The sequence below is a fragment of the Bolinopsis microptera genome, chromosome 2 (assembly GCF_026151205.1).
Source record: "Bolinopsis microptera isolate Bmic1 chromosome 2, MBARI_Bmic_1.0, whole genome shotgun sequence".
NCBI lineage: Eukaryota > Metazoa > Ctenophora > Tentaculata > Lobata > Bolinopsidae > Bolinopsis > Bolinopsis microptera.
In genome coordinates, this window is record NC_087073.1 from 2,025,311 (window position 1) to 2,046,838 (window position 21,528).

At 37.4% G+C, this 21,528-nt stretch overlaps 1 protein-coding gene across 2 annotated transcripts; it reads left to right on the top strand.

The window, feature by feature from the left end:
* Positions 1-2,908: 2,908 nt before the first annotated feature.
* LOC134826686 (uncharacterized) lies at positions 2,909-20,494 on the top strand. 2 transcript variants are annotated; one of them, XM_063839163.1, is made up of 9 exons: positions 2,909-3,184; positions 13,422-13,499; positions 13,852-13,987; positions 14,145-14,326; positions 17,339-17,461; positions 17,656-17,732; positions 18,146-18,285; positions 18,486-18,669; positions 19,323-20,494. In XM_063839163.1, the coding sequence occupies exons 1-9, from the start codon at positions 2,962-2,964 to the stop codon at positions 19,488-19,490; spliced, it is 1,311 nt and encodes a 436-aa protein (XP_063695233.1). In that variant the 5' UTR covers positions 2,909-2,961; the 3' UTR covers positions 19,491-20,494. The 2 variants fall into 2 exon arrangements, with proteins under 2 accessions (XP_063695233.1, XP_063695234.1); XM_063839164.1 differs by lacking the exon at positions 2,909-3,184 and adding an exon at positions 12,537-12,636.
* The last annotated feature ends 1,034 nt before the right edge of the window (positions 20,495-21,528 follow it).

A 21,528-nucleotide genomic window follows, 5' to 3' on the forward strand; every position in this document is an offset into this window, starting at 1 on the left:
TTCAACAGTTCGTATTTGTTGTCAAAATGTAAAGTGTTTTGGACTGTATGCAACACTTGTAGTCATACAATTCGAATAGCATAGTTTGCACGTGGGTAGGCTAGGTCCTGTGTCACAAAATGAGAAACATTACCTCCATGTGTGCTGGACCTATGGTCATAGTCACCTTCCAGCTCGATGCCCAGTGGTGACTTCAATGATGTTGATACTGATGTTGATGCAATGTTGATGTTGATGTTATAATGTTGGTACTGATCATTAGACTAGGACTTTGCCTCAGCACAGCTAATCTTCAGTTATGCAAATATGCAGTACTAAGAACATCAGGAGCTAGCCGGGTATCTTTTCGTGCAATGAATAAGTAATTAGTAATTAGTAATTACTATCCAGCCAACGAGAGGTTGTCACAGCAACGAGAGATTCTGTCACAACTAGATTCTCAGTACAAACACGCACACAGTGTCTACTGCTGTACTACGTGTTTATAAGTAATACGATTTTCTTTGCTAACAGTTGGTTAAGACTCGCTGGTTATTGAACAGCTTGTCTTCCTCTGCAGTCAGTAACATGCTATCCTGGTACCGAAGGTAGGATAATTTCCAGCAATTTTAGTATTTCCGTCACCACTTTTTCACGCCAAGACTACTTTTCAATCAGATATTCAATTAGCAACCAATACATTGATATACATTAATATACATTATACAATCTACAAAATAAATCTCACCAAGAATAAGCTAAAATGCCTGGATACGTGACCCCAATAGAAAGTTTTGGTTTACCAAAATATACGAAAAGAAAGTTTGTCCAACCAATGACATTGGGCACTGTGCACGTTCTAATTAGACCTAATATAAGCTATAAAAATATCATTTAACACCACATCAGATATGTGTCCATTGTCCGAATTGAAACTAGATCTGGTCTTGTCAAACTAGGCTCACACCCTTTGTTATCAAATATCGCTGTCGATTTTATGGTCTCGATTTTAATGGACTTTTTGAGGTTCCGATACTTGCTTTCTGTTTGTTATCCTCCCAGACCTTCTTGTGAGCTCTCCTTTGCTAAACTATCTTGTCGGAGCTGACACGCAACACCTATAGTAATATAAATATCTCCGGGATTTCGACGCGGGATCATATTATCACTCAGCCCGGCCCGCTGTTAGATAAACATCTCAAGGTGATATCATCCCGCCCCGGAAATTTGTATAAACCCGGCCCGCTTTTTAGTCGTAACTGATGTTTATCATTCAATTCTCCGACTTACAATAATCAATGATACTGCTGATTAGAACTCGATAATAGTAGAACAGTTAGACGCGCGATCACGTGGGCGCGTCACGTGCGTACCACGTGCCACCAATAGCATACGCCGAGTCTATACCACGTGACACGAAAGCGCACCACGTGATATGAAACATCGTAACCGTCCACTTCTTTTACACGCAAATTCCTGGGAACGTTGCCAAAGCAGCTAATTCTTGGAATTTCTCCAACGCGTGGCGTGAGAAGTTGGCGACTAGCCAGCTACCCTTGTCCTTGCCCTAAAAATAGTATTGTTTTGCTTGCTCTCCTTCCAGCTCTTGTTCCTGCTAACGTTCAAGCTATTGCTCCACTATGACAGATCGGTTTGACATTCAGATTGATGAACTGCTTTCCAATCGTGTTCTTCTATATATACTTCTCAAGTATAAATCCCTTGTCGAAATCGCCGGAGATAATTATAATCCATAAACACTTCACGCTCAGGGCTAAATAAATGTAATCCCTCAGCTGGCGCTTCGGGATTACATATTAACACAAAACTCGTGCGCTGCGCGCACTCGTATGTGTTTATCAGATCATCCCGCTAGCGCGGGATGATCTGTTATATAAACCCTTTGCGTGGCGGGTTTATGTTATTATCAATCCTTTGTGCGCTCTGCCGTTTTCTGATAAGTGTGCTTAGAGACAATTTTTGAAATTCTGAATTCGTTAACCCAAATTTCTTGTTTGGGTCAAACACTACCCTGAAAACCATCCGAAACCATTAAATCAATCGCCTTCACTATAGGTGGCATTTCTGTTTTTAAAAGTTTCCGTCACTGTTTTCTCACCAATTTCACCTATGACACCTGAAGCCTTATCAGGCAGCACTTCTAAATGGTCTCAGATAGAATCCGTATATATGATCACCTTTATCAGCCGTCGACCCAACTGTAGCTCTTATTCTCTTCGGAGCAAGGGCAGCCTCAAAAGGATTAGGAAGCACAGAGGAGTTAAGCTCTTTCTCTTCGAGTTAACGTTATTCCGTGCAAAATATATTTGTGTTTCTTCACTTGTCATTAACACCCCTCTTGCCGTTTCTCCTTGTCGTTTCTCCTTGTATATCGCAGCTAGAAGCTTTATTTTTAAAACCTTCCAAAATACAAATCGAGTTCAGCCATTCACACAGTCAAATAGTTTCTCTTTCGGTTTCTCTTTATTTTGTTTTCTTTTGGAAGAACTCACTCCCTCTGACAAGTTAAATTTTGTTTCTTTAACCATTTGTTTTGATCAGAAGTGTTAATTAATACTTTTTGATAATCTCAAAATAGCGCAGATCATAGAAATCGTAGAACTATTGATTTTTAACACTGTCTAATAATTACTTCAATGCGGACATTATCCTTGTTTGTCGTACCTATCGTCCAGAACCCATTAATTGGGACTATGTCGAAAATAACCTTTGTACGATCGCGACAATCCGTATGTCATTACAAAGGCAGCCCAACGTTGGTGTTGTCGTCACAACCTCATGAATGTCATGATATCCCATATACATGGTCTATGCAATTTCAATGATTGCTTGCAACATTCATATATACAATATAATCTTTTCAACAGGATTAATTGTGACATTATTCCACAGATTATTATGTTTTATTCTAGGTATAAAGCTCTCTCGAATGACTCGCTGGATACCGACTCAACAGCCGGGATGAGCAGTGACTCTGACACGGAGCTTGACTCCTGCATGTCCACCTTGTCCCTGGCTACGTCCACCACATCTTTAGAGTCCCTGGACACGGTTGCAGGGTGTTCCAGTTCTAGCTATACTGATAATCAAGGGTTATATGGACAACAGCACACTCCTCATCAAGAAAACCGCGATCAGTTTCAGTCTGATTCTATGTCTGCATATGGCAAGCGTTATCAACCAGGTATGATTTTGGGACTTTTAATTTCCTTGGCTTTTATGTATATTGTTTTAACTAATTAACGAACATTTTTGATCCCGAAAATAGTGGTCAGATTTCGTTCAAATTTCGACGCAAACTGTTTCTTGGTAGAGTACAGCTCAAGTTGTCCAATTTCAATCAGCTCACAACTCTTATCATGGACTTTCATTTATCAAAAAGATAAGCATTTACTAAAGATGTATGGACTCCATATGATCCATAACTGGGTAACTAGGATGGCTAAATTACCGAGACCTCATTAAATACAGCAGAATAAAAAAGTTACAATAGCGTAATACTAATATATAAAAATAGACAATCTACCCATGCTATACCAGCATGAAATGATTATTATCTGGTATATTATCCTTTGGGCTGATGTCACATGTTCAGCTCATCTGCAATTACGATAATAATACTAATCAAGTTATCAGTTGTTGCGATTATAGGGTTGTTCACGACAATTTGCCGGCGGAGAGTCGCGCACAAATCCATTCCAATGCTGGCACTGCGCGACCTTATTAAATTGTACTTATCATGTTTATGCAGCATTTCACGGACCAGCACGCCATTTCACGGACCTTACTGTTAAAGGGGGAATTACCTGGTAGTTTTAGCTGTAGTGTACATGTTAACCTAAGTATCCATGCAGTCACGTACAAGAGAAAAGCGAACAGATCTGAGAGTACGAGGTTATAAATATTCTACCTTTAAGTTTAAGCAGGTTGACGTTGTTTCCAATAAGTATTGACTGCAGAGTGCATACGTTATCAATACCTCTCAGTTGATTGCTCTTAACATGACCTCAATAGGTGAGATCTAGCATGAATACAGGTGCTGTTGGGTTTAGAAGGCAGTGACCTATAAAACCAATGCTCATTACTATACATTATTACTATACGTCTGTGAGCTGATTAATACTTATTCTTACCCACGATCACAATGAGTAACGAACACGATTGGTTGCTGCTGGAATTATATTGGTTCGTCATTGTCAAGCAAGCGTAAAATAAAAAATATAATATGGATCATTCTCCACTTAAAATGAAGCCGGTGATCTATTTACTGTGAAGCTGTCATTTAGTGTTCGCTTCTAAACTATTTGAAATCGTCCTATTCGAGGTTATTTCCTGCTGTGTAATTTCTCCTAAATTTCTGAACAGTTTATTAGTTATAAGCTGAATGGCTAATTAACCGAGTAAGGGCAGTTGTGCCTAACCGTCCGCATCCAAACCGTTCTAATTTTGACACAAGTGACAAAAACGGGTGATATAGTATTGAAGCTCAGTTTGCCTTTAAGGGTGGTGTCTGAGGTTCAATTGGTGCGCGTAAGAGTCAAGACACATAGCGAGTTTTGGCTTCGTAGACATTTTACGCTTGTATGCGAAAACAGGTTCCTTCTATTTTACGAGAAATAAATGCTTATCATCTTGTAAGCTCACGTTTTGCTGCCTTCTTTGTTACCAGAGACCGGAAGGTTTGGTGGTTTTAGCGTGCTAACAAAGAAACCATTATAAGCGCGATTATAACGTACAGCAGGTGAGATTACCTTATTATTATATATTATACTAGAAACCCGCCGCTAGTCGAAAGCTTTGTTCGAGGAAATTTTAAACATCAGTTATGTTTTAATTTCTCTTCATCATATAGCCCCAAAACGATACTTTTTACCGCATCAAAAATTTCAATCACAACCAAAGTTATAAATATATATAGGTATATAGCGTCATGAGGGTAAATGTGAGCTAGTTGTGAAATTCTGACGTAGCATACAGCATAACACCGCGCGTTGAAATCCGCTGTAGTCGAAAATTTTATTAAAGGACACTATAAGGGAGCGAATTTATCGTTCGAATTTATCGGTCATCGCTAGTCAATGGTCAAACAATCCAACAAATATGCTTTAGTTCCCGAACCCTGCTTCACTGAAAATATATGAATTACACATTTGAATCATTTCGGTAAATGTCAGGTCCCTCTCTGTTCAAATTGAAGTTTTTACGTATGAAAGTTTTTACGTATGAAAGTTAATGTTAAAGTGGATAGATACAGATACAACAAATTTTAGATGATATTTATAAAGCAAGAATGGTAATGTAACGACGTTTAAAGTTAAATATATGTAGGTTCTTACGATGAGTCACGGTGTCTGAACTTTTTCATATCTTTAACTCTCACAGCAAATCGATTGTGCAGAGATCTCCGTTTAGCAGGTCTAGATCCAAGAAAGGGCATTGAAAAACAACAACAGATGAGTAAAATATGTTAATCGTTGGAAGATATTTCAATCGAGAATGACAGTCAATTGAATTATTGCCAGGCATTTAAAATGGCACGTGATGTTTAACTGCGCAAAGTTATTTGCGTAATTAGGAAACATCAATATTTTTGTTGATTGTGTGTGCGCGGCGTAATGTCAGCATTGTGTGTAGCTCTAGCGAAGAAACCCGCTAGTCGAAAGCTTTGTTCGAGGAAATTTTAAAAATCAGTTATGTTTTAATTTCTCTTCATCATATAGCTCTGTTATACTGTAGACATAATGGAATTTATCTAACAATGGCGACAGCGTTGTTAGTATTCGGATTCCCAAAACGATACTTTTTACCGCATCAAAAAATACCAATCACAAACAAAGTTATAAGAAGTCATAGCGTGAGCGTAAATGTGAGCTAGTTTTGAAATTATGACGTAGCATACAGCATAACAACGCGCGTAGTTAAGATGTTTTTGCTCGCGCACGTGCATTTTAACGTTGCTACGCAACCTAGCGCAGTAAACCTTTGCTAAAATAACGACATTATTCTAACGGTTATTTTACCTCACTTCCGACGTTAATTATAAAAAATCTAAAGCCTAAATCAAAATTCTAAGAATGCTATAGCCTATTCCTATCCTTTTTCTACAACCCTGCTAAAAATGGCGAGGTTTCAACTCCATTTGCGAGCTGGGTTTGGCATCACCAGAGGGTCATTTTGAGGTCGATTTTCGGTGTTTTTTCTTCTATGTCCCCGTTGCCGGGGAAATTTCGTCAAGTTTAAAATATAATATAGATATTATTATATATTATTATATATTATTATATATTATATATATTATATTACATGAAATTTACACCCCACTTATAAGCTTATACAGTCTGACAGTAAATTTGTGCTCACTTTATTTGTGCGATTTCCTTATAGAAGGAATTGCGAATTGGGGTCTGATTTTTCAAATAGATTTTAGTCAGTACGTAGATTAGTGAATAGCAATAGAAATATTGGAGGATTTTAAAGGGTTGACAATTGAGATAGTGTGACATAGTGTGACATAGTGTGGCATAATGTCACATAGTGTGACATAGTGTGATATAGTGTGACATAGTGTGACATAGTGTGATATAGTGTGACATAGTGTGATATAGTGTGACATAGTGTGGCATAGTGTGACATAGTGTGACATAGTGTGGCATAGTGTGACATAATGTCACATAGTGTGACATAGTGATGGTAGAAGATGATTGATGGATTTAATAAAATCTATTACCGCAATGTTATACAGTGGGTATGTTTAAAATCCGTTTGAAGACATACTTATTCAATTTGTCACGATGTGATTTTGAGAAGCTCATATCGAATATGTTTAATAACTAAAGTTTAAGTTCAGTTTTTAGAGATAAAACTGATAGGTATAATGCTTTTGGACACGAAGGGAAACACACAACGTAAGGCTTGAAATCTTCGTAATACTACATCATTAGTGCCTCAAATTATTCATTATATAGTAGTTTTGAGAGACAGTATGGGTAGTTTGTTGTTGTCGCTCTTTATTTGACTCTTAATATCGTGTTCTTTATATTATAAAAAATGGTATTTATAACACTACTATTAAGTTAAATGAATACTCGGTGCCTTGTGTGAAAAAACTATACTAAAAAACTAAATTTAAAAAACTATTATATGTGTATTAGAAATATCTTGTTTAACGCTTATATAAGTGGTATTTAAGATTATTATATATTCACTTATAAGTTATAACAACTTATAATCAGTTTCTCGGCCGACCGCTTTTCCACCGCTTGCTATCGCCAATCCTATTTGGAAATCGCTTATAAGTGTTCGACAACATTAATTATAAGACGTTTTTATAAATATAAGCGTTTTAAAGCGATAATACAAATTATTGGCGCTTTTCTATTTTGGAATATCGATTATAATTAATTGTTTTCCTAGCTTTTCCTAGCTTTTCTTTATTATAATTAATTGTTTTCCTAGCTTTTCCTAGCTTTTCTTTATTATAATTAATTGTTTTCCTAGCTTTTCCTAGCTTTTCTTTATTATAATTAATTGTTTTCCTAGCTTTTCCTAGCTTTCCTTTTTTCGCTCAATATGAGCAAACAAAACTTCATGGTTTTCGCAATATTTTGGTTTGATTTCATTTTAGGCTAATGAAGTGTTGGGGTGAATTCATACTAAACATGAGCCATATAGTGTGCAGTGTACAGAGGGATTATTTATTCAATGTTATTTTATATGTTTTAATTGGTCATTAGAACCGCCTGGCACCGTCCAACTTTCAATTCACAGTACATTTTAAAAAAGGCGCCTCCTGACCGCTCATTAGGCGATTATAATCGACCGTAACTGTAAAAACATTTCATTTGTGGTAACTTGCCAAATTTCCGACGCTTCATCATTTTGAATAACCATGTACGTAGCACGACCACAAAACATACCGTTTAACTATTATAATGGCCCATAAGCAGGGTCTAATAGGCCTATTTCAGGCTTCATCTGGTGCTATATATATTACTATATAATGCAAGTAAGTATATATACTTACTTGCATTTGAAAAGGTCTCCTGAGTTCCAATTTTTCAAATTTGCGTGTGTTTCGATTTTCACTGCTCCTCGAAATTTGGCTCTCTCTATAAGTATAAGTATGAGGACGGGTTCTATAAACAAACAAACAAAAAGGTCTCCTACAAGTCTCCATGGCCTGTCCCACACAGTAACTCCTTTTTGCGTCTCCCGTGCACCCCTTGTTTGTTGCTAATTATTCTTCAGCTAAGCGATATTGTCGACACCTGTGAAAATGGACACCCTGTTTGTTGCTAATTATTCTTCAGCTAAGCGATATTGTCGACACCTGTGAAAATGGACACCCTGTTTGTTGCTAATTATTCTTCAGCTAAGCGATATTGTCGACACCTGTGAAAATGGACACCCTGTTTGTTGCTAATTATTCTTCAGCTAAGCGATATTGTCGACACCTGTGAAAATGGACACCCTGTTTGTTGCTAATTATTCTTCAGCTAAGCGATATTGTCGACACCTGTGAAAATGGACACCCTGTTTGTTGCTAATTATTCTTCAGCTAAGCGATATTGTCGACACCTGTGAAAATGGACACCCTGTTTGTTGCTAATTATTCTTCAGCTAAGCGATATTGTCGACACCTGTGAAAATGGACACCCTGTTTGTTGCTAATTATTCTTCAGCTAAGCGATATTGTCGACACCTGTGAAAATGGACACCCTGTTTGTTGCTAATTATTCTTCAGCTAAGCGATATTGTCGACACCTGTGAAAATGGACACCCTGTTTGTTGCTAATTGGACACGTTCATTTGAGTTTGAGGATATTGGTAAACAAAAATAATAGCGTTTTTGACGATAGTGGCTTAATTTTGACATCTATTAACTTAGCACGTTCAGAAGTTCTGAACATTAGCCACGTAACTCATACTCCCATATACACTGCTCAGAAAGAAAATCCATTGTTGTTAGGCACTATAATGTTTCAAATGTCACATTTTGTGTGACTTATTTAACTGCAGTTGTCTAATTATCATTCCTTGGTCTGAAATATAGTAAATTAGGTCAATCTAACAATTATGATACAACATTGGTTAATGGGCACGGATCGAACGGTTACAAGGCAATATTTGGGTAACTTTGTCACACTCATGATACCATATACCTCTATTCTACTGTGAGGTGTCTTAAAAACCCGTTCAACTCATTATTTGATGGTTGCTCTACCAATCATAGCCCTAAAATATGTTGTTTTGACTAGTTAGCTAATACAGGCACTTGGTTATTGGGAAATGAGGTTAATTCTGTCACAATATATGAAATTTTAAATTTTGGGCGAATTATTTATATCTGATTTTGGTTTGAAAGGTGGGAAAATTTTATATGATGACAATGTAGTTGATGCAAGTTAAGATCAGTTGCTGTTTACATTGTCACAAAAAATTATACGAAATCGTAAATAGATTAAAAACAATGATTATCGAATGAAATAGTCTCTTATAATAACTCTTATAATAACTGATGTGACAAAGTAAACATGTCTTGCCCCTTTTTGGAAGATCTATATTCTATACCTTTATTAGAATATTGTCCAGAATATCAGAGCTTAAGTTTAACAATTTTAGGTTAAATTTGTCAAAGTCACTAAAAATGTGACAAAATTAACTTTTCATGCCCCAACAATTTCAAGATAGTGTGTCAAAATTAGCATAGGCTGCTTTATTACCTATATAAATCAATCCAAACTACAAAAAAATATATGTGATGATTACCTAACTCTTATAATAACTGATGTGACAAAGTAAACATGTCTTGCCCCTATTTTGAAGATCTATAACTCTATTAGAATTCAACATTCTTTCAGAAACGATTGGAAGAATATTGTCCAGAACATAAGAGCTCAATTCTAAAAATTTAGATTAATTTGTCAAAGACATTAAAAATGTGACAAAATTAACTTTCCCTGCCCCAACAGTATCAAGATAGTGTGTTAAAATTGGCATAGGATGCTTTATTTCAGGTATATTAAAGTATTAATCGATCCAAACTACGAAAAATATCTTTTAATCTGATGACGATTACCTAACTCTTATAATAACTGATGTGACAAAGTAAACATGTCTTGCCCCTATTTTGAAGAACTATACCTCTATTAGAATACTATGTAACTTTATCATCAACAAAATTTCGATAAACTAGTTATTTTGCCAGCAAGGAGCTAACAGAGTTATAATAATTTTTTGTGACGAAATTACCCTATTTTTGACCATGTAGCGGTAGTTTAATTGTGACACTGTTAACATATTACCACCTGATAATGATTTATGTGACTGGTGCATGGTACTATCAGTGTTGTTTGATCCATATTACGTAATATAAGGGGTTTAAGCTGGTATATCATTATTTGTTCAATTTCACATATGTTCAGATATCATCAAAATTATGTGACAAAGTAAACTTGGTTGTGCCTTCTGTGTTTTAATTCCTTACGACTATATGATATAATAACAATTCCCAGCACTTCCAGGCTATCAAATAAACTTACACTACTCAGCATTGCTTATCAGGGTGCCCTAAACATTCATCACATATTTTCTTTAATGTGTGACAGAGTAAACCTGAATGCACCATCTAACGAAAAAAGTCGTCAAATATGTAGGTAATGGTCATATGTACCCATCCAATCAACTGGACACTAAAAAATTTGGTCAAAAACGGCAGCAAGGGGTCCATATTTACTCCGTCACATGTTTATAGTGTGACAATGTAACCATTTCCGTGCCGGCCGTATTTAAGCGATATCTTATCACCTGATTAAGATATCGTTATGTGACAAAGTTAGCCTAGAGGATGAGACGATTATCCTAACCATCAAGGGTTTAAGTAATTTCATAGTGTGACAAATTCAACTACACTGTGCCTTTTAATAGGGTCACTTGTATTTACCAATATCCTCAAACTCAAATGAACGTGTCCAATTATTCTTCAGCTAAGCGATATTGTCGACACCTGTGAAAATGGACACCCTGTTTGTTGCTAATTATTCTTCAGCTAAGCGATATTGTCGACACCTGTGAAAATGGACACCCTGTTTGTTGCTAATTATTCTTCAGCTAAGCGATATTGTCGACACCTGTGAAAATGGACACCCTGTTTGTTGCTAATTATTCTTCAGCTAAGCGATATTGTCGACACCTGTGAAAATGGACACCCTGTTTGTTGCTAATTATTCTTCAGCTAAGCGATATTGTCGACACCTGTGAAAATGGACACCCTGTTTGTTGCTAATTATTCTTCAGCTAAGCGATATTAGCAACACCTGTGAAAATAGACACCCTGTTTGTTGCTAATTATTCTTCAGCTAAGCGATATTGTCAACACCTGTGAAAATAGTCACCCTGTTTGTTGCTAATTATTATTCAGCTAAGCGATATTGTCAACACCTGTGAAAATAGTCACATGATAACCAGTCCTCACAAATCAGCTCTTGCTTGTTGCCATATAGAAGTTAATATTAATGTACACTCTTTTTTCAAAAGCAAACAATAGTCTTAAATGTGCTTTTGTTGCACTCCTTGAGTCATGTAAGTTTGAAAATGGTAGTACTTATTTTTAAATTTTTGCAAGTCTCGTGATTTTGGTACTCGATTTCTAGATAGCTGTTGATAGCCATCATAATAACCTACGGCATTTATGAGGTTTCTTTGAAGGACGGCAAGAAAGTTGTCCCAACACTTTTTGCACTTTGCTATGTCTTTAATTTCATTAAGTTCACAAAAATTATTTATTCCTCCGGCATTTATGAAGTTTCTTGGAAGGAGGCCAAGGGTGTACTGTTAAAACTTGACGCGATGTTGCTGACTGCTGAGGGTTCCTCTTACCTATCGACTTTTATATGCGGCACTTTGCCAATGGATAGGTATTCTATCGTATTTTTATTTTCTTTTGTATTGATAAAACATCTCCATTAACATCTAGGTTATCAGCACGCGGTATTTTAGCACTATATGATTCTACCATATTGTTATATTTTGTATCCTCTGAACTACGAGAGGTTTTCTTGGGATTTCATCCGATACTAAAGACAAGTTAATTGTCTGAGACAACATTGCCTAGCTACGAAGATACTAATCTATACGACGATGCTAAGACGCTTTGTAAATTAGTACATTGTATAGGCCAATTAATCTGAGGTCTTTGAACATTCTTATTTACCGACTAAAGTTACTACACCTGCAAGTGTAATCACTGGTATAACATTCCAGCAATAACTTATATTGTAGCTCTAATTTAAGTTTGTTCTTCTAACAGAGGAGTATAAATTACTGTAATGACGTGCAATATGCACTGGTAATGAAAGTTCGTTCACGGGTCCTGCCTTTTCGCTATGTCAAAATTCAAATACCCCATTTCGACAATCCATTTGTCACACTTTTAAATGTATGAAGTGTTTCAAACCAATACAAGAGATCTGCATTCTGCCTCTATATAAATAGTAGGATAAAGTAGGATGCACTTTTAGGAACCTTCAGTTCCTTGTTGTTATTTGTCATTGCTTATAGTGCTGCTTCTTGTGACTTCTTGTATTATATAGATAATGTATGAAAGTGGGAACAAATCTCCTAGAAAATTTACTATTGGTAAGTTAAAAGTAATCGTACCATATTTAATTTTTAAATAAAGTGCCTTGGACTTTTGATATCAATTAGTTTGAGAAATTTAATTGATTATCCAATATCCATTGTGTTCTTATGAGCGATAATAATGAACGCGACAAAATATGTTAATCAATAAGCTTCTCGATTCAGTATCTTTACTTCATTATAAATGTATTTTTAATGTATCTCCATTCTCCAAACAGCTGGTATTTCAGCGTGAAATTTAAACTCTGTCGAAAGAAGGTTGTTCAACCTTCCAACTAAATTTCAATTCTTAAAAATCCAATAAGAGTTGTGGACCTGGTTCGCAGTGGACCACCAACATTATTGTTGTAACTATGGTAACACTACCAAGGAACAGGTAACTATGGTAACACTACCATGTTACTATGTACTATGGTAACAATACCAAAGTCACACAATTGTGGGAGTACCAGAAATATATTGTTACAATAAAGATTTCGTTCAGAATCTTTCGAAAATCACGTCATTAACAAAATAACAATGGGTGTATTATTAATTTGGAGGAGGATGATTCGTCTGACTCTTACCAATACTTTGGAATAATCACGGTCTATAATATAATCGGTACATGATCGCGGTAATATTATATCCGATTTGCTAATTCATAACCCACCCATATTATACCAGACTGTAATATTATACCTTAACAAACATCAAACATTTTGACACAAATTATAACTGGTAAAGATTTCACGCTTTTATTTTGTATCGCTAACATTTGCTCACCTTTACCATGCTCCCAGTGACGAAACAGAAAGTATTAGTGACAGGCGTGACTGGGTTTGTGGCATCTCACATTACGAAGCGACTCCTCAAAACCAGTTAGTTTTCCTAATAGCAGGGAGGGGGGGAGGGGTTGTACCTGCTACTAGAGTATTGTACCTCTCAGTTTCCTAGTAGCAGGGAGGGGTTGTAGAACTACTACTACTCTACTAGTTGCTACTAGATTATTTTACCTCTGCCTTTCAGACTTCAGTGGTGTTTTAGAGTTTGGAACTTTGCCATATTGCTATTTTATTCGTATGTGTTATTTATGTTTTCACACATAAGCACATGTAATGTAACACAGTGAATTATCATTATATTATATTAGTGAAATACGCACGTTTTCCGGCAAGTATTTCAAGTCTGCAAACTGTAAGGCAGCCTATAAGAGCACAAACTTATTTACAGATAAATACATTGTGCACGGCACAGTTCGAAGTAGACACAATCGAAAGAGAGTGAAGCCGGTTACAAAGTTCCACAATGCACTCGAGAACCTGAGGCTTTTTGAGTGTAACCTGCTCGACGACTTGAATTGGGACAGGTTTTTATCTGCAATTTATTTTCATTTCATACGAACTGCACTGTGAGTTTACCCTGTCTTTTAATTATGCAAATACGCGATAAAAAGTCACGCCAATAAACCCCCACAGGGCTGTGAATGACTGTACCTATGTTATCACGCCAATAAACCCCCACAGGGCTGTGAGTGACTGTACCTATGTTATCCACGTGGCATCTCCGTTCCCAGACTCCCAGCCCGGAGAACCCTCCTCAGTAGTGGTACCAGCAGTCGAGGGGACTAAGAGAGTTCTGGACGCTTGCAAAAGAGCGGGAACTGTTAAGAGGGTTGTTCTTACCAGTAGCATTGCTGCAATATCAGGTATGTGTTCAAGCTGGTGGTCAATTGATCGATTAATTGATAATAATGTAGCATAGTTTAGTTGTCTCTTTATTTTACCCTCTTTCTTCATTCCCTGTATGTATAGCATTTGTGTGTTATCCGTATACACATTGAGGAGGAAAGTGAACTTGTAATCTTATACATTTGCAGGAGGAAAGCAGCGAGGGGATTATCATTACACAGAGAGAGAGTGGAGTTGTTATCTTATATATTTTCCAGGAGGAAAGCAGCGAGGAGATTATCATTACACAGAGGGAGAGTGGAGTTTGTAAACTGATATATTTTCCAGGAGGAAAGCAGCGAGGGGATTATCATTACACAGAGGGAGAGTGGAGTTGTAATCTTATATATTTTCCAGGAGGAAAGCAGCGAGGGGATTATCATTACACAGAGGGAGAGTGGAGTTTGTAAACTGATATATTTTCCAGGAGGAAAGCAGCGAGGGGATTATCATTACACAGAGGGAGAGTGGAGTTGTAATCTTATATATTTTCCAGGAGGAAAGCAGCGAGGGGATTATCATTACACAGAGGGAGAGTGGAGTTTGTTATCTTATATATTTTCCAGGAGGAAAGCAGCGAGGGGATTATCATTACACAGAGGGAGAGTGGAGTTTGTTATCTTATATATTTTCCAGGAGGAAAGCAGCGAGGGGATTATCATTACACAGAGGGAGAGTGGAGTTGTAATCTTATATATTTTCCAGGAGGAAAGCAGCGAGGGGATTATCATTACACAGAGGGAGAGTGGAGTTGTAATCTTATATATTTTCCAGGAGGAAAGCAGCGAGGGGATTATCATTACACAGAGAGAGAGTGGAGTTGTAATCTTATATATTTTCCAGGAGGAAAGCAGCGAGGGGATTATCATTACACAGAGAGAGAGTGGAGTTGTAATCTTATATATTTTCCAGGAGGAAAGCAGCGAGGGGATTATCATTACACAGAGAGAGAGAGTGGAGTTTGTTATCTTATATATTTTCCAGGAGGAAAGCAGCGAGGGGATTATCATTACACAGAGGGAGAGTAGAGTTGTAATCTTATATATTTTCCAGGAGGAAAGCAGCGAGGGGATTATCATTACACAGAGAGAGAGAGAGTGGAGTTTGTTATCTTATATATTTTCCAGGAGGAAAGCAGCGAGGGGATTATCATTACACAGAGAGAGAGTGGAGTTGTAATCTTATATATATTTCCAGGAGGAAAGCAGCGAGGGGATTATCATTACACAGAGGGAGAGTGGAGTTGTAATCTTATATATTTGCAGGAGGAAAGCAGCGAGGGGATTATCATTACACAGAGGGAGAGTGGAGTTGTAATCTTATATATTTTCCAGGAGGAAAGCAGCGAGGGGATTATCATTACACAGAGGGAGAGTGGAGTTTGTAATCTTATATATTTTCCAGGAGGAAAGCAGCGAGGGGATTATCATTACACAGAGGGAGAGTGGAGTTGTAATCTTATATATTTTCCAGGAGGAAAGCAGCGAGGGGATTATCATTACACAGAGGGAGAGTGGAGTTGTAATCTTATATATTTTCCAGGAGGAAAGCAGCGAGGGGATTATCATTACACAGAGAGAGAGTGGAGTTGTAATCTTATATATTTTCCAGGAGGAAAGCAGCGAGGGGATTATCATTACACAGAGAGAGAGTGGAGTTGTAATCTTATATATTTTCCAGGAGGAAAGCAGCGAGGGGATTATCATTACACAGAGGGAGAGTGGAGTTGTAATCTTATATATTTTCCAGGAGGAAAGCAGCGATGGGGATTATCATTACAGAGAGGAAGAGTGGAGTTGTAATCTTATATATTTGCAGGAGGAAAGCAGCGAGGGGATTATCATTACACTGAGGGAGAGTGGCGTTGTAATCTTATATATTTTCCAGGAGGAAAGCAGCGAGGGGATTATCATTACACAGAGAGAGAGTGGAGTTGTAATCTTATATATTTTCCAGGAGGAAAGCAGCGAGGGGATTATCATTACACAGAGAGAGAGTGGAGTTGTAATCTTATATATTTTCCAGGAGGAAAGCAGCGAGGGGATTATCATTACACAGAGGGAGAGTGGAGTTTGTAATCTTATATATTTTCCAGGAGGAAAGCAGCGATGGGGATTATCATTACACAGAGAGAGAGTGGAGTTGTAATCTTATATATTTGCAGGAGGAAAGCAGCGAGGGGATTATCATTACAGAGAGGAAGAGTGGAGTTGTAATCTTATATATTTGCAGGAGGAAAGCAGCGAGGGGATTATCATTACAGAGAGGAAGAGTGGAGTTGTAATCTTATATATTTGCAGGAGGAAAGCAGCGAGGGGATTATCATTACACTGAGGGAGAGTGGCGTTGTAATCTTATATATTTTCCAGGAGGAAAGCAGCGAGGGGATTATCATTACAGAGAGAGAGAGAGTGGAGTTGTAATCTTATACATTTGCAGGAGGAAAGCAGCGAGGGGATTATCATTACACAGAGGGAGAGTGGAGTTTGTAATCTTATATATTTTCCAGGAGGAAAGCAGCGAGGGGATTATCATTACACAGAGAGAGAGTGGCGTTGTAATCTTATATATTTCCAGGAGGAAAGCAGCGAGGGGATTATCATTACACAGAGGGAGAGTGGAGTTGTAATCTTATATATTTGCAGGAGGAAAGCAGCGAGGGGATTATCATTACACTGAGGGAGAGTGGAGTTGTAATCTTATATATTTGCAGGAGGAAAGCAGCGAGGGGATTATCATTACACAGAGAGAGAGTGGAGTTTGTAATCTTATATATTTTCCAGGAGGAAAGCAGCGAGGGGATTATCATTACACAGAGGGAGAGTGGAGTTTGTAATCTTATATATTTTCCAGGAGGAAAGCAGCGAGGGGATTATCATTACACAGAGGGAGAGTGGAGTTTGTTATCTTATATATTTTCCAGGAGGAAACCAGCGGGGATTATCATTACACAGAGGGAGAGTGGAGTTGTAATCTTATATATTTTCCAGGAGGAAAGCAGCGAGGGGATTATCATTACACAGAAGGAGAGTGGAGTTTGCAGGGAGATTGTGACCCTTATTGTCTGAGCAAAGTCCTCGCAGAGAAAGCTGCATGGGATATGGCTGCCACGGGTTGGTCTATCTTACAGTCTCTTACTCTTAGTCTTACTATTACCTACTCTCTGTAAGGTATTTAATATTTATGCCCAGTATGGCAACTAAAAACACTTGTCCAAGTTCCGTCTGATACATTGTCAGAATCATTGGACTTTCAGTATGTTAGTGCTTAAGTGTGATCACAATATATAATCTTTACATTTCCTCAGCGAACTTTGAGTTGGTAGCACTAAATCCTACAATGTGTCTCGGTCCTATCCTTGTCGGGGAATGTACCTCTATGCTGGTGAGTAAATATTCTATAGTGTGCGGTGAGTGTTATTACCACGTGATGCCCTTATAAGGGGTGTTTGTTTATTTTAAGAATTTCCTCATCTTGTCCTCTCAATATTCTCCACTTATATTATTTTATTTATAACATATAGCGCCGAATGTTGAGGTCTTTGTCTAATGTCGGAGTTTATTCAAGCAATCTAATAAACATTAAACAATAAACATGCATTATAAACATGCATTATCGTCACAGTATCACAACTTCTCACTGCTCAGCTAGTAAAGCGGATATTAATAACTAATTAATTAATTAACTAATTAACTAATTAACTAATTAATTAATTAATTAATTAATTAATTAATTAATTAACTAATAAATAATAAACATGCATTATCGCCACAATATCACAACTTCACATTGCTCAGCTTGTAAAGCGGATATTGGAGGGCGGCTACCCCATGCTCCCTAAGATATTCCTGCCCACTGTTGATGTAAGAGATGTGGCGGATGCTCATATTTCCGCTATGCTAGCTCCGGAAGCTGCTGGGAAACGAATCATAATTCAGTGAGTTAATCTTAACGTATTCCGTGTTATGAGTAAATGTTATTGTTAACGTATTCCGACAATTCATCAACATGATTGAAAGTCGGTGATAAATTTAATTTTTCCGGCTACAATTATCTCTGTTCAGAGAGTGCAGCGAGTAACCGAGTTTATGACCTTTTGTTTGACTATGAACCTATAATAATTGGATGGTGTTTCAGTTCCACCAACTTTTGGCTGAAGGACATTGCCCAAACGATACACGACGTGTTCACGGACCAAGGTTACAAGATCTCAGTTCGGGATATGCCAGATTGGGCTTTAAGTATCGCCGCTAAAATCAACAAATCTGCCAAGTTTGTATCCAGCAGCATCGGGAAGATCATCACTTACGACACCAACAACGTAAGTCTTTAATATAACGTCTGGAGGATATTGCTGAGTTGAGGATTTGCTGAGTTGGCAATAAATAATGACAATGTGTTCTAATCCACGATTTAAATATTATAACTGATATCATGATATAAATTGTAAAATAAACCCCCATCGAGCTAGACATACATGACACACCAGTCACTAATCGAGACATACATGACACACTAGTCACTAATCGCCATGTTGCACGTATTTAAAAAGGGTGAACTTGTAGCACTATATTACGTAGGTGTTTCAAATTACTAAATACAACACAAGATACAAGGGCAGGTCTCTCCCGAACGTTGGGATGGCCTGAGGTGCTTATCTCCTTTTCAGTAACCCTAAGCCACTCTGTGCCGAGGCACTATACTAGCTGTAGGGGGGTTAGTCCTACGAGCCAGAGAGTGTGTATCACCAGCCGAAGCTGTACCAAATCACAGCTTGGTAACTGGCCGACTTGCATCCGACCGGATTTGAACCCGGGTCTTCTGCTTGGGAGGCGATCGTGTTACCACTACACCACCCGGCCGACAGATTACTAAATTACTAAATGCCTGAACGAAATCGATATCTCAGCATAGCAGCGTTTGTGAGTGCAATTGTTTAAATAATACCACTTAAAAGATACTCCACTTTTTCAGATGAACCAGATTCTCGGAATCGAAGGGAGGGATGTGCGAGCAGCAGTTATTGACATGTGCTACAGTATGATTGAACTCAAATTAGCCTCCACCAAGGGCAAATACGTGCCCAACGTCAGCTACTTGGACGACACTGAGCTGTCATTCGACAACGTCTTTCAGTTTTAAAGTTTTAAACGTAAAGCCGTTGAAATACAATGACTGAAACTGTCTGGGAATTGTTGGGAAGATGCTGCACTCCTTATAAGGGCATCACGTGGTAATAGCACTCCTTATAAGGGCATCACGTGGTGTAGTGGAACAACAAAGCTATTCGCTGCTTTTAAAGGGAATGATGAGTTTTGTTTGAACAGTTTTGCTCTATTAAAACTAAAAAGTATGAAAGAAAGAGGACTATACTATGAACTGTTTGATTTTAAATTAATGAAATCATCATGAGATTGTAACTGTAAGACGTTATTTGGATTGAGATGGCCACAATGATTTATTGACTAACTAACAAGAAACTACTGCTGCGTTGTTGCAACCAGCCATTTAGCGCGTTTATCTATTTATTTTTATCTGTCGTTATTTTTACCTGATCGAGGTCCAAGGCTTTAGCTGATCCCTTTTAAGTTTTGATAACATAATATTGCCCTGAGACACCTGACTTAGCGTTGGATTATATTTATGAATATAATTCACCGTGTCGTGCACCTCACATGATGATTTTTGCTCCTGTTGATGATGTCGACAAATTACAGAGGTTGACTTGAGACTGTTGGCAGAGGAAATCAAAGTTATACAAAATGATCAATTTCAGATTCTATGTTGCATGTGTACAAATAGATGGCGGTAGAAGTGATTATCGTTTTTTATGTCTATGGGAGGACGTAGAGAACTCGAAGTTTTATTATTTTATACTTCTTATGGACGAACACATGGCTAAATTATAATGGCTACCGTTTTCTTTTTTTCATTTCATTTAAGGATAATACTATATAATAGGTTATTATCTTAATCTTGCACGCAGTCACTCTCAAACTATTTCATGTTCATATGTCAATAAATCAATCCGAAAAAGAGTTCAGCATGAAATGATTTGAAAGTGACTCGGGACTGTCATTAAAATAGCATGGATAATGTAAATTTTAATTATGTGTGGTGTATTGAAAATTATATCACTTTTAGAACCTATAAACTTTAAATGTTTACCCATTGCCACTGCCTGCGAGCACGAAAGTTAAATCAAAAGATGGGAAACATATTTAACTTTTACCTGGGGACCTCAGGCTTTTGTATTCATAAACACACCGATTGAATATATGGAGAAATGACAGTAAATTTAACCAATGAAATAATTATAGTATAGTCACTTATTTTTTATTTATCAACCTTGAACCTGCAAATCAACATTGCACACGCTGCACAAGTTTATTTCAAAGTTGTATAATGAAATATATTTGTAAATTGTATGATAATAAGCTGCGTTTTATTTTTAATCTTAGTATTGACTGTGTCAATTATATGTCAATTCTTTGCAACGATCTTAGCTCTGTCAACATTTGATAAAAACATAAAAAATGAAATAAAATCAATGAGCCGTCTGAATTCTGATCCTTACTCCACGGCGCTCAGCCTGTCATTCCACCGCAGCTTGAGTTTCTGTTAATATGAACAGAACAAGCACCCAGGCGCTCAGCCTGTCATTCCACCGCAGCTTCTGTTAATATGAACAGAACAAGCCCCCAGTCGGTAATCTAATCCCTGTCGGATTTGTAAAGAAGAGTGCTACTCACTTTCAGTGCTGAGTAAAAGTATGTGGTTCTTATATCGGCTTCTCGGTAGATGTGGTATATCATTATCATCAGGTGATATCGTAAACCTTTAGGAGTAGTGTACACTGTGACTATTTGTACGGTGGCCTTTGAATTAGAACATGGATGATCTAGATCTAAGAATATGACAACTATGGTGTTATATCAATATTAGGACGCAATGAAACTACCGGACCCGGGACCACGATGTATGGGGACTTGCCACCCCATGGCAACATTAAAATATATCGACTCTGTTACATCGTTTCCTGTTAATATAAAACTCCGTTACAAAATGAACTGGGGTGGGAGATGGTAAAGCCGTGTTGTTGTTAGATCTGGGAGCATGGGTATAGATCGCAGTAGGATTTGGCTTGAGCTTAGTTCGGATCAACGAGGGTTGATCCGAT

Coding starts and splice junctions, on each gene's coding strand:
- LOC134826686 (XM_063839163.1), top strand. CDS start 2,962: ATGAGCAGTGACTCTGACACGGAGCTTGACTCCTGCATGTCCACCTTG. Junction 13,500..13,851: donor GAAGCGACTCCTCAAAACCA/GTTAGTTTTCCT, acceptor ACTTATTTACAG/ATAAATACATTGTGCACGGC. Junction 14,327..17,338: donor TAGCATTGCTGCAATATCAG/GTATGTGTTCAA, acceptor TATATTTTCCAG/GAGGAAAGCAGCGAGGGGAT.